At 46.5% G+C, this 14,275-nt stretch overlaps 1 protein-coding gene across 6 annotated transcripts in view; it reads right to left on the bottom strand.

The window, feature by feature from the left end:
• Positions 1-2,462: 2,462 nt before the first annotated feature.
• The window catches only part of LOC138532704 (flavin-containing monooxygenase 5-like), a 338,239-nt gene continuing 326,426 nt past the window's right edge, over positions 2,463-14,275 (bottom strand). For 4 of the 6 annotated variants that reach the window (XM_069641089.1, XM_069641088.1, XM_069641086.1 and 1 more), the window contains exons 9-10: positions 6,885-6,957; positions 2,463-5,044 (exon numbers count right to left, since the gene is read on the bottom strand). In XM_069641089.1, the coding sequence (XP_069497190.1) occupies positions 4,699-5,044; positions 6,885-6,957 (419 nt within the window). In that variant the 3' untranslated portion in view covers positions 2,463-4,698. The remainder of the gene's footprint in view (positions 5,045-6,884; positions 6,958-14,275) is intronic. The other 2 variants (XM_069641092.1, XM_069641091.1) reach the window with 1 other exon arrangement.

Below are 14,275 nucleotides of genomic sequence, written 5' to 3'. Positions count from 1 at the left end.
AGGCCTTTCTGGCTCATCCTACACTGGCATTCTTGTTGCAACACTGTGGCAGCTTCTCCTTCTTGGCCTTCACACAGAGAAAATGGCGAGCAACATTTTAGGTCAGGATGGGTATGGTGATTTCTAGCTAAAAGTTTCAAAATGACTTCCCTTAGAATGTGCCAGGATTTCCCTTCCCATTTCAAGAGTTGTCATAAAATAAAAAGGTCTTTGAACAAAGTCTACGGTTTCCCAGTATCTGGAACTTGCCTTCTCCTGAGATTCCTAGATAGTCTTCAGCATTTCTGCTGTTCACATGGACGGCTCCCCTTTCTTTCTCTTCTTATTTTGCTACATGGTCCTACTAGTCATTGGTCTCTCCTCCTCTAGGATCGCTGGATTCTGTACCTTGAGGCACTCCACCTCTGTGGGAAACCACTGCATCACAGAAGAAACTTGGGGCGAGTTCTCGATGTGGATCTGGACAGAATGGTAGGACTGGACCATGGCCATCTACTCAGGGGATTGGTTGTTGGGCATTGCCCCTTGGTTAGCTGTCATCGCTGTGGTGAGACCTGGCCAGTCTACTCCATAAAAGCCACGCCCCTGGATCTGCCTTCCTGCCTATCTTTAGGGAAAGGGAGTACAACTGTGCCTCTTCAGGTAGCTGGTGTAGGAATGGACTAACGGGCCCACCCATGAGGATGGCTCTCTGTTCTGATGGGGGCATTAATGCTCAGTAAAGTCCCCCCTCTAGGGTGGTCCTCTCGCTTATTTTCATGCATGAACCCTGCACCCGGGTGGACTCACTGAGCCCATCTGCGCTTAACTGTATGACTCCGTAGGCCTCGTGCAAGGGGTGGCTGGTTGACAAGCAAGCTTCTTTTCCTGATTCAGGTCCCCCCTGTTCAACTTTGCAGGTGGCATTCTTTAACCCGTGAGGGGAGAACAGTGTGCCAGCACTGCCATACCAGTGTTCTTCAATTCCCCTCAAGAGTGTGTAGCCGCACAGTCATTGGATTCAGTAGACGTGAAAGCACTGTGCTTTGGGGCAGGAGAAGCTTCCGATTTCCTCGATAACATTTGGTCTCTGCTTCCCAGGTTTAGGGGCTGGGACCCTATCAGTAGTCAGCACAATGTGACAACTCCCTTCCCAGCGACAAGGGCTAAGCGAGGGTGGGCAGGGGATCCTATTCCTACTGCCCCCAAACGTCCCCCCCCTCCTCCCACCATCGATCTGGGGGATCCCCAGAATGAGACAGGGGACTTTGTCATAGGAAATACACCTGAACATTCAGAATGTACTCATTTTCTGCATGTGGGATTAAAAATTGAAGGAAGTCAACGAGAAAACCAACGTTTTTGGTAGAGTTTAGAAAACTAGCTTTAGAAGGGCAAATGAGGTGGTTGAAGGCAGAGAAGAAATGTAGTTACTCAATTTTGGAGAGCTTTAATTTCAGAAAGTGGGAAGATGATATGCTCCTAATTGCTTATAGACAGATCAGGTGATAGGTGTCACCCACTGGGGGTCCCTTGCGATAGCACTGGATGCCATGAGTTTACATGTGCACCCACACTAGCCAATGGTAACCCACGCCATTTCCATGTACACTTAAAAGGCCATGTGAGATAAGTTGTAGTGAACAGGGGATATACTGTGTTTTGCGATCCTACAAGGAGATGCGTAAGGCTGGTGAATAGTTGACTGAAGAAAGAGAGTGACGCTGGGAAGGGGAAACACGGCAGCACATTTAAGGAAAGGCAGAGTAGCGTCATTGGTTGTTGTGATTGGCAGTTATGAGGCAGCGTGCGGGTAAACGACGGTGACGGAAATAATCAACCTGGCATTTTTAGTATAGCAGCTATAGCTAGAAAGGAGAGTAATCATTGTTAGCTGTCAGTGCAGGGGGAAAGCATACCCACATACCTAATGGAGTATAATCTCAAAGTGTGGCATATTATGAGGTAGTATATAGGTCTATATGGGACTCGTGGGAGATTATCAGAATGCATTCTGTTCCGAAATTCCAAGAGGGGTGGTCTGTGGTCGAATGTGGTGGTGGTTGGGAAATGCGGCTGACCTTAGTTTCTCTATGCTACCGATTCATAGGTGAGGGGCGGAGTCCGTTCTCAGAACGAATGGCGTACTTCCGCCTTCTCTGGCCTCTGCTTCCCACGCGCACTCGTGTGGGTGATGCTAAGGTACACACCGGTCTCTTTCCACTCAACTTTGCCTGTGCAGTGTCAGGGGATCCATTGCAACTGCTCCTTGAAGTGTCACATAGCAGCCATTCCAGTCCCAGCAGCATCTCTCTCAGCAGCTGTGCTCCTTAAAGGGGTCGGGACAGAGACCAAGCTGACAAAGCGCAGATCAGTACAAAAAGAAAGAAAATAGAAGATGCCGCAACAGGAGAAAGAAATCCAGCTACAGAGACATGCAGCAAACATTCAGCAGGAATACAAAATATTACACACAGCCAGAATTAGTGTATTTTGGTAGTCTCCTCTAGCAGAAATGTTTTTTGTTTAATCCCACTTTGTCCCTTTATTTCTGTAAACTTGACGATAGACAGCTCTATACACTTATTATGGCACTTAGAGTGATAGAGGCACATACATACTACATAATATTATAAACATAATTATCTAATCTCTCTACAATGATTTCACATTTGAAAGGCAAGCCCTCAAAGGCTCACTGAGGATCTAAAATGGCTCCATGTGTTACTGGCCCTCATAGTTCTGCACTCAGCATCATGATATTATAAATCATTTGTAATGCGCCTGTACACAAGTGTTTCTAGGTGCGACAAGACAAGGGAGGGAAGACAGAGGTAGGACAATACAACGATCTTACTAGGCCTTGTGACATTCCGATCGTGCAAGCGCAACAGCACCAAAGTGCAGGGTATAGGGAGAGGGGGAAGTGCCAGGGAGAGGGAGGCGAAGTGCGATCAGGGCAGCAATGCTCTGAGTAAGTGCATCCAGGGCAGCGCGGCTCTGAGTGAGACAGGGGACTGCAGAGGTAACCATTAAGCCGTTAAGTGCGCTGTTGCCTGGAGGCAGTGCAGGGGAGACTGATCATGGAGGAGGCTGCTACCCATTATGCTCAGTGGGTAGCCAGGCAACCAGTCAGCGCGGCAGACAGCTAGGTCAGCAGGGGAGGGAGAGAGAGAAAGCAGAGGAGAATAGGAAGGTCTAGAGCTGCTTCCGGAACTTCAGGTGGTCCGGCTCAAGTTTGATAGGGGCAGAGAGGCCATTCCAGCGGGAGGCCCCTGCAGAAGAGCGATATCTACCCCGCCCACTCTCTGTCTTGCGAAGCGTCTGACCCTCAGAGGGTTGGAGGTAGTTAAACAAAGGGCTTGAGAAAGGAAGATATTTTGGACGAGAGTTGGATGTTGGGCGGACCCCTGCCCCAGAAAGCCTTGTGGATGATGCAGAGGGTCTTGAACTTTATTCTTGCAGCCACAGGGAGCCAGTGGAGAGATTTCAGTGCTGGAGAGATATGGTGCCTGGGCTTGAGGTCAAGGCTAAGTCTTGCAGTCCCGTTCTGGATTAGTTGCAAAGGTAGGAGAGTAGAGGAAGGCAGATTGAGAAAGAGGCTGTTGCAGTAGTCCAGCCCAGAGAGAACCAGGGCCCTGGAGAGAGTGCGTTTCTGGGGGAAAGTGAGAAAAGGAAGAATACCTCTGAGGTGTTGCAGCTGGTAGTGTGACTTCTTAGCGAGGCCTGAGATGTGAGGAGAGAAGGAGAGAATGGAGTCAAAAATGACACCAAGGTTTTTTGGCACACAGGAAGGACGTAGGAAAAGGGCCCAATGAGGGAAGCCAGAGTGAGAGGGGCAAGCGGGATCAGGGGTCCCAATGAGAAGGATCTCAGTTTTACTGGCATTAAGGCAGAGATCTTTGGATGCGCACCAATCCGGAATCGCAGAAAGACAGTCAGGAATAAGCGAGAGAGGAGGCGGCTTAGGGGAGCCTGATAGAGAACTGGGTGTCATCCGCCTAACACTGAAAGTTAGAGGAGAAAGTAGAGATCAGATGGGCCAAAGTAGACATTAAAGAGCCAGGAAGAGAGGTTATAGCCCTAGGGGGACACCACATGTGGAGAGTGAGGTGGTGGAGAGAAAGGACCCATTTGGATGCGGGAGGCCTGATCTGAGAGGGAGGGGTCAACCACTCCAAGGCCTGATCCGTGATGCCCAGGTTCTCACAGAGTCGATTGATCAGGATAGTGTGATGGACCGTGTCAAAGGTAAAGGAAAGGTCAAGGAGGATGAGGACAGAAGGAAGACTGGATTCAAGATTAGAGAGCAAATCATGACAAGACTGCTCTGTTTCTGGTGTCTGCCATACAACACTTGGCGATCCCTGTCCCACACACACACCCTAGGGACTTTGGTTCAACAGGGCTCTGTTGACATGGCCAATTAAACTGAGAATGGAACTCTAATGTGTACATTCCTTCTGCCATCATTTTAATATATAGTCCATTCAAGACACCTTCGGCCAGGATGTTGCAACCTTTGGTTCTCCAGATGTTGTGGACTACAGCTACCATCAGCCCTTACAGCATAGTCAATGGTCAAGGATCATGGGATTCATAGTCTAAAACATCTGGAGAGCCACAGGTTGCAGACACTTGTTCTTCGCAGTCAAAGACCACTGTCTGATACTAAGCCCTAGGATTTGAAGGCGCTGTCCAGCCACAACACATCTGTGATCAAAGGTAAATGATGATGGCTGCAAGAAGAGCAAAGAGGCAAAAGATCTTGAGCAGCAGTGTAAGTGATGACCGACTCGGATGACTCTCAATAACTCTGGTTCTCGTTGGCTTAAGTGCTCGCTCCCACTGTGTTAGGATAGCTTTCCGGGCTCCATCCCATTTCCCGGGTCCAGTCAAGCGGAACTGGTAGGGTGTGCATGGCCCGAAGAAAACCTGCTTTGCCAACTTTGGATCGGTGAGCAAGAGCGAACATACATTGGGCTTGACACCAACAAGACAAGCCAGTTCATCCATGTAGTCGAGATAGTCCACCTGAATAGTGTGACGCTGGCTGCTCACGTACCTGGCGAGAAAAGACACAGAGAAAGCTCTTAAGGCATGACGACTACTTGCGAAATTGACATTTTTATACCAGATGGATGCAATGGAAAGCATGCAAATGTCACAAATAAAAATGAAAGCTTCTCTCTTTGCCTTGATCACGTGAGAGGTGGGCCAAACCATCTACCTATTAATCAACAGAGTCATTGATGCGCCCAACCGATTAGCAGTATATAAAATTGTACTGTAGAGTGCTTTAGAAATATTCATGTGGACAATGTGCAAAGCACTCCCCGTCTGCCTACCACGTGGGTGAACTATGCAAAGAAAAGTGGCAGCTAGAGTTCATCCATGGCAGGCCCACTTCACTATACACTGCCCACAAGGCATCCTTTTATTGCCTGGAGTGTTTTTAGACCAGGGAAGGCTATCTCAGCCATACACTTCCTGCAAGCCATGGCAGGATCTGTCCACAGCCTCCCCCTTGCCATGACTGCAGGGGCTTCCACATCCCACCCATCACTGCAGGTCTCACCATTCCCCCAAGAGCCCCGGAAGCAAAATGGCCTCCATTAGCCTGGCACCACAATTACTGCTAAAGGTGCGGTTATGCTGGTTGTGGTGCTAAAACTACATCTCTGCAAAAATACTATTAGGTGGCTCTGCTGCAAATATATGTTATGTTGCGAAAGGCCAGTGCAATGAAAACTATGCTATGTACAAACAGAGGAAAGCGAATGTGCCCTGTGCAAAGAAAGTAGGGGAAATAGTACACCTTTCCCCTCACCCCAAAAGTAGACAATGGTACTAGCTGCCTCAGGTCCTCTATACGTAATAATCTGACATTTTCAATGAAAGAAAACAAGAGGGATTGAGTATGTGCAGTCATGCTCCACTTAGTAAACTTGGTTCAAATTTTGGGGAAAAGTGCACTATGAGACGTTATCGTCTGTGGGCTTCAATAATGCCAAAACAACCTTTACGGGATGGTAAACAGCGTTATGTAGGTGCAAGAGAGAGAAGGAACACAAACGTGGTTCTGACTCCGGAAAAAGGTATCCTTTTATCGGGGGATACTGGATACTTTTGAACCATAGAATAAAGCATGACAAAGCAGAAGTATGGGCCGGGAGCCCTCAAGTGCAACTTTGTGGTGATAAGACTTTGAGGGTCGTTTTATATGTAGTGTAAACTGCACGCAGAGCACTGATCCTTCTAGCAGTGGTAGTCAAACTATGGGGCTGGGCCCCCCTTGGGGGGCCTGAAGTATGCCTAGGAGGGGGCCTGAGGCTCTTTCAAAATGGAGTACGGGGACTGCTTTTAATAGAAAATATAAGCAGATATTGTATCTGGGGGGACTGGGCAACAAGATCTTTATTTAAAGGGGGTGCCCAACAACAATATTTTTACAGAAGGGTGGGCTCAGCACAAAAAAGTTTGAATACCGCTGCTCTAACGCTCACATGTCAGCGCCGCGGTCCTTTCCATGCAATTCTCATCGTTTTAGGGAAGGGGTATATTTAAGGCACATATATCCATGCAGTGCTGGGTTCCTGGGCATCAAGTTCACCCCATCGCTAAAATAATCCATGGATCCATGGATTCCAGCTCGTTTTTGCAGGTGCTAAAACCAGGCGGAAGAGCATGTGGATTCCCGCATCTCAGGAGGAATTTGTGCATGGGGCAGTGGGTCTGGTTGAAGTGGACTTTAGGTTCCGCCCCCAGCTCCGAAGATCAAATTCATAAAAATCACAATGATGTTAATTTAGTTGGGGAGATGTCTCTGTCAATAGATTAGGATTCGCCCGTTTCAAAAGCAGGAGTGCCTTTATCTCTGTAAAATTCGGATTCACAAACCACACCTTCTTAACATCCGTTCCTTCTTCGTACGGATGTCCGCTTTCATATTCTCTTCTGAGGGTAACTTGTTCAGATCTAAAAATAGAGAAAAAGAATGTGACATCTAGCAAATGTTTTGTGGCATGACCATTCTAGTTCGCAAGGGACTCTGGGGAACGCCACATGGAATTGACCCAGTGATGGGCATCCGTTTTCAAGCAGCAGTTGTGACAATGCGCCTCTTCAAGTCTCTGCTAATCCTGAGGTGTCGCTTCTAATGGGGAATTAACTCTCCATATTGTTTACAGGCCTAGAGGGTGTGTTCTGAGGGTTCTGTACTACTACATTTTAAATGTGCCATTTCAACCCCCGCAGAGGCGAGAAACAGAAAGGGACTGCACCGGTTTCTAAGCACCACACATTACCGTTTCATAGCACCACCCTATCAGAAAACACTTTAAAAGAAAGTTTCTGGATCATACCTTCTCCTTACCAGGATCCATATGATGGGGTGAACGAAAGGACTAAAATGCTTGTCCACTTGTCATATGACACCACAACACAGACTCTGGTATTCCTGGGAACACAATTGTCACGCATCCACTTTTTTGTTTCATCCAGCCGCTTTGATGGTTTGGCTGAAGCTATTTTTGGTATCATTGCCCTGGAGTGAGTTGATGCTACTACACAAACTACCAATCATTGTTTTTGCAAAAAATACTGTTTTCTAATGGGACATACACATACGTGTAAATTCATGTGTTATATGTTTCTTGTCACATAAATGACATTTGTGTAACATCCATATATAATTATCTAAGGCAGTCTGTGCATTGGAGTTGGCTCACAGCCTAGCTTCTCCATCTCTTCTGAAGTTCTATCTCTAATGGGGGCTTCTGTCCCACAATAGAATGACATGATTTTGACATGAGGATAAATCGCTGCAACATCTAAGACTGTGCAAACGAGTATGCGTGGTTCATGTCGTTCATGGTTATATGAAATTTCATATTAGGGTGAGTGGTATGAAAAATAAACTGAGCACCAAGCCCAATGTGGATTGTATACTTAGTAATTCATGCCCTTTTATCACAGACTCATTTGTCAAATATAAGGATCTTTGGTCATGAACATAAAAATACCTTTCACTTCATGCAAAGCAGCCAGAAACCCCAATTAGTGCTATTTGCCCCTTCTCCTTCCTCATAGGATTATTTTGAAAGAGTGCAGTAGGAGTGTAACAGACTGTATATCTTGACATGATAACCTTATGTTAGAAAATCATTTAGATGTTGATTCTAGGTTTTGATAATGTGCTTTGCTCAGTAAAACAAAAGTAACAATCTTAGTAATACTACAATAAGTACTAGAAGTGGTCATTAGAAATATCCATTGTACAATTTAAAAGAGTCAGTTCACTAAATTAGCATAAATCAATAATTTCCTTTTTAATAGCTTCTTTTTCTAGGAATACACACCATTTGGTTACTCAAAAGGTCCTTCCTTCTTGGAAAGGGTCATGCTCCGATTAAAACCAGAGATACATGTCATCTCTGAGCTCCAAGGTAATGATTGATTTTGCAAGATGGCCCCTGATTGCACAAACAGTAACGGCAAACTGAAAATAACAAAAACGGCGGTAGACCCACCACCCGCGTCCTGTGGTCCCTTATAAGGTATGTGAGACCCCAGCACCCCCTACAAAACGTATTTGTGTCCCTCTAGCCCACCCATATGGACAATGCATACTCATTGTAATGGCAAAATTACCACGAGACACATGCACTGACAACATAGGCCTCTAAATACGAGGCTGGCCCACCACCTCAAAGGATGCCTCGGTCCCTGGTGTTATCATTAAATTTTTAAGCATAAAAGCACAGCCCCTCCGCCCCCCCTCTGTTTACATATACTGATGCGTTTTCTCTGACTGCGCTGCTGTCAGCAAAGGCTGAAGGGGCTCTAGCTAATGCCACCAGAGGATGTGAATCTCACTGCTAGAGAAAGAGACCTATTGGGCCATTACAAGTTTAGTGATGCTGTCAAAAATGGTGGCAATTCTGTTACTGCTAATTTATTTGTGGTCATGTGATTACAACCATTTTACTGTACCAGCAAATATGAAGTATGCCCTTGAAGCAGAGGAATTACCACCCACTGTAATTTCTTCCAATTCTCCATGAAATTCTACGAACGTTACTGCTAATTTATTTGTGGTCATGTGATTACAACCATTTTACTGTACCAGCAAATATGAAGTATGCCCTTGAAGCAGAGGAATTACCACCCACTGTAATTTCTTCCAATTCTCCATGAAATTCTACGAACTCCAAGAAGGGATTATAACTCTGCCATGTTGCCATATGTAATCTGGCACTGGAATTGGTGTGACGAGGCCAGTAAACTGGTGATGTCAAGAGGGGCTTTGAACCCCTCTCAGCCAGGGGTGGGAGGCCTACCAGGGAGCAATTTGGAACCAGTCCTTCCCCTGAGGATGATAGGGGCAATTGAGAGGGTCCCAGTTTTTAGACCCCCCCCTTCTTGTGGCATCATGCTATTATGTAGTATTGATTTGTCACATGCCACGCCTCCTATACAAGATGCTTGCCGTTTTCTTTCCATTGCTTGCCGAGCCAACACACAAGAGAGAAGACAAAGGCGACAGCATAAGAGAGAACAATCCTTCCAAGGCCCCACACTGTCTGTGACCGATCATTGCAGGCTGGCCCCCGAACACAGGAATGCAATCTTCCCGAATGCATCGATATCAGCATCCCACGGCTGCAAGGGGACAGCCCATGGTGAAAGAGTCAGCAGAACAGCCGTAGCGGGAGGAACCCCCATCCATCTCTAGAGCCAGCCGCAACGCAATGCAATGCATCCGGCAGTGCCTTCCCTAGACCACAACCGACTTTACAAACGGGTCTGAATCCCTGAAGAGACTATACTTACCAAGGGGCGTTCCGACCTAGACCCCCTAACACGAACACAAAGATTTAACACTACTGCCGGCATCATGGTACCGTAACAGGCTCGCGTGGAAAAAAGGGACGTGGCCTTTACCAGTTTTGCTGATCTTTTCACACCCCGGGTGGAAAGGAAAGATTTAGATCGGTGAGGGAAAAGGGGCCAATGACAGGAGAATGGGGAATATAAAAGGCAGGAATGGAACAGGAAGCTGTGGGTTGTTTGGGTGAGTTCAGAGGAGATGGAGGTCACAGACCAACAGACCTAGTGATTGAAAGAAGGAGCAGTGGAGTGTGTAAGCAATTTCTGGAGAAGTTGAGGTATCGATTAGTGAGTGCAAGTGGGTCTGCGGTGTGAATGTGCGTGATAGCGCGATGAATGGCAACAGGTGAGATAGAGTAAGGGTTGACTGTGAATTGTAACCGAGTGAAAGAAGTGTGACTGAGTTGTAGGTGGGTAGAGTTGAAGTATCTGTAGTTTGGAGCAGGAAGTTGATGAAGTTGTAGTGTGGTGAAGGGAGTTGTATTGTGATGGAGGCATTAGTAGAGCCGTGAAGAGAGTAGTAATGAGTATGAGGGAGGAGTGATCACCAGGAGGAGTGATCATCAAAGGGTAGATAGAGGTTAGACCAATAAGGAGCAAGAAATATTGGAGGGACAAAGGTGAAGGGGTAAGAGAGTAAAGGTAGAGGAAGAGAGTACAGGTGGGTGGAGTTGGCTGTGGTAGTGGAGTTGGCTGTGGTAGTATAGTGACAGGTAAGGAGAACAAAACAAGAGCATGGCAGAAGGGGGCTGGCAAAACCAGGGCGCCTGAGAAGCACAATTCCCTATCCTTGTAGAGCATTAAGCACTAGTTTCAGTAGGGAAAGTCGTGATGCTCTTGAGGAAGTCCAGACAGATAAGGCAATCTGCCTTTAGGTAATCATCGCAGCTATTTTAGTGATTGTGTCTCACTCAGTATGCTAAATGTATCTGCTAACCTAGAAGAGGCAGGCTTGCACAGAGGCCAATATGTCACGTATTTTAGGCTAGTGCAGATTATTCGTAAAACCTGGCCAGAGACTGTACTGGCAGAGGAGCCAGACGTCATAATGGGAACAATATATGACATATCAGAAGGAGGGCACGAGATCTCTAGATTGTATGAGATGGTGATGACCCGGGTGGCGAAGGATTTGACTCATTTGAGGCTGGACTGGGAAGCGGAGGTGGGGGCACAGATGACCGATGGGATGTGGGAGCGTGCTATGGGATACCACAAGAAGGTGTCCAGAAACGCCAGATTGCAGCAGATACAGTTATACATAACGCATAGAGCCTATATGACCCCGAAGAGAATATCTAAGTTTGTAAACGCAGGAAGACAAGCATGCCCAAAATGCGATGAAGAAGACGCTGATATGACACACATGTTCTGGTCTTGCCCAGTGATTGAAGGTTTTTGGGGGGAGGTGGCACAAAAACTAGCAGATAAAGGGGTCACGCTCAACATAGATACGGCCTGGGCCTGCCTGTTGGGAGGGTTTCCCAGACCACGGAATACTAAACATGTTGGGAAACTGAGGGACCTGGCATATGTGCTTGCAAAAAGAAGGATTGCCATGGGCTGGAAGCAGTGCCACAAGCCACGGGTTGAGGTATGGTGGTGGGATTTGCAAAAATGGGCGGAGGCTGAAACGGTAGTATGGCAGGAGGCATGTAGCAAGTGCGGGGAAGAAGAAGTGGGTAACCTGATGGCATCGAGAGTGTTAATAACAGGACTGTTTGGATTCTGCAGCTTCGGAAGGAAGCGATACCCGGCCACACGCAGCAGATACAGAATGAGAAACGCAAACAAGCTCTTGAGGGGGGAGGGATTTGGGGAGCAGTAATGTGCATTAATTGATGTTCACGAGTCTGTTGTAAATAATGCTGCAAGTTTGGTTTGTATTGTTTATTTGTTTTCAAAATAATAAAAACTTAAAAAAAAAAAATGTATCTGCTAACCTGGGGTTACGGGCGCCTGGGTTAGCGAGCAGGTGCTTTCGAGACAAGGGAGAGTGGAATGGTTCAAGGACCTCTGTGAATTTAATAAAAACCCTTGACCCATCCCTGAGACTTGGCGTAATTATTGTGCCATCTGTGACAACCGCCAAACTCAGAATGAGGCCCACTGAATCAGACAGAGCAATAGCGTGAGAAAGAGAGTGCAGGGAGAAAAAGAGAAAGTTCACTAACTAGACCAGGATGAGATATACTGAGTACAGCTAGTGCATTATATATTTCATGAATATTAATTGTATTTACCAAATGATAGAACACCTGTAACATCAATATAAGGTCTGGGGTGACATATATGTATTGGTAGCACTTAAAAGTCACCCTAAAGCTTCACACTAATGCTGCCAATGCAAGTATGAGAATTAAGATGGCCCTGTGCCTAGGCATCAGAAATGTAAGTCTTTCACTAGCAAACGGGTGGGCTTAAACTGGGGGCTCAAGTCGAGGGTACACTTTTTTCAGAGGGCACCTTGATACGAAACCACATTCAATTGGTATGTTAATGAGTCCCCCCACTTTTCTTTTAGGACTGGACCTCTGATTAAACTACATCATCCTTTTCATTAAACACATGTGTATAGGTGCGTTACAAATGCCATATCATATCATGATGCTGCAAGCCCTCAGATTACTTATGTTAAATGTTAAAGGTATTTGTACCGCGCACCATCACCAACGGAATTGGTCCCCAGGCGCTCAGGCGGATCTGTAAATGATAAAGATGGGATGGGTTAGTAAGGTGAAGGAGGGAGTATCAGATCGGAGTCAGTCCGCGTGTGCTGTTGTTCCGGCTTATGTGTTGTTGCAGTGTTGTGAAGTGCATGCGGCTTGTTGTGAGAGAGATGGTTGTGTGAGTTTTTTGAGTGAGATAAGTATGCAGAGTTTGAGTTTATATTGGTTAGTGGGTTACCTGACCTTTACCATGCTAACATTCACAGTTCTGTCTGAGTGTGGCACTTGTTGGCCCTTACATTCCCATCTAGACGCGGCACGGGCCAATGTTTAGGACTTCATCCAGGTGTGGTCATGCCAACATTCACACTTTTATCTAGATGCGGCGCAGGCTGGAGTTTAGAGATCCGTCCAGGTGTGGGTCTGCTAATATTCACAGCTCCAGGTGTGGCATACGCTAGCATTTACGTTTTTCCTAGGCGCCAGCATGTTGTCCTTCAATCAATCCTATCCAGATGTGACGCAGGCCAACGTCTATCTAGGTGCGTCTGCCGGTCTGGATATGTTCGTCCGGTACGTACGAGTGGGAGAGTCACTTGAGGGCTTTCGTCAGGGTCTCGGTGTGTGGTCAGTCTCTGCAGCCTTCCTTTGTGGCTATTTCCATGATGTCTTATGCTCTGTTGAATGGTTGGTTCTTTGGTTTGAGTGTTTGTCCAATTTGAGAGTGGCCGAGTTATTTCCATCATTGTTTTAATGTCTGGCCATTCTAGTGCGTCTCCGCTGTGGTTACGCTTTGAAGAGCCATAATTTGAGGAGTTTCCTGAATGCTAGGTGCTCCATTGCACCAGGAGAAAAAATGGGCATGGGTGGGGGAAACAGAAGAGTAGAAGGGGATACACAACCATTCACATTGAAAATGCATATTCAAAATTTAAACATGGCAGATTATTCCAGATTAAGAGGACTACAATTCCAGAACCCTCGATGAACGATGGGCACTCTTAAGTAAAACATGTTGTGCTAGTTGATTGAGATCAGACTGGGCCTGCGGTGGGATTTTAGTTTGAGGGACATAAGCCTTCCGCGTGCTCTGTTTTGGATGGGTTGTAGCTAGTTGGCCTGTGTTTTAATTAAGTACAGACAGGTACTGCTCCAGTAGTCTAATCTGGACATCAGGACGGGTCCAACTGAGTCGATTCTGCGTGTCATGTCCACCGGGGTAGGATCTGTCTAAATATGCAAGGTTGGAAATGGGAGTGAGAGATAGCTCAGAATCTAGGATTATCAGCCAGATGAAAGGAAGGGAAGCGGGGGAATTGGGAAAATGATTTCTGATTTTCTATCGTTGAGGCAGAGGTCATCGTTCATCCATGCTTGAGCTGTTGACAGGAACTTTCTATTGTGCTGGTTGTTATCTGGGTCTAGACCCAATTAATAAAACATGTGGGTGTCATTAGCATACCGTTAGAATGCCATTAGGGTTGCCATAATCGCAGTATAGGATCGCAGTATTCCATATCCTCAGGGAAAGTGGCAGGCACTCCTCAATATGTGAATTGAGAGCACTGTCCAAACAGATGTGGAGGACTGAATGGCTGTTCTAGGTTTTGCACCTTTTTCAGAATCTGAGTGAGATCATTTTATCTAATGGAAAGAGACCAGCACCATCTAGTCCTGAGGTAAGTGGTTCAAAGTGTGATGATCTTCCTACACACATTATTTGAGTGACCCTCATG

The sequence above is a fragment of the Ambystoma mexicanum genome, chromosome 1q, assembly GCF_040938575.1.
Source record: "Ambystoma mexicanum isolate Mex_15411 chromosome 1q, UKY_AmexF1_1, whole genome shotgun sequence".
NCBI classification, from domain to species: domain Eukaryota; kingdom Metazoa; phylum Chordata; class Amphibia; order Caudata; family Ambystomatidae; genus Ambystoma; species Ambystoma mexicanum.
Note: the sequence above shows the minus strand (reverse complement) of the source record. Positions and strands in the feature narration are given on the sequence as shown.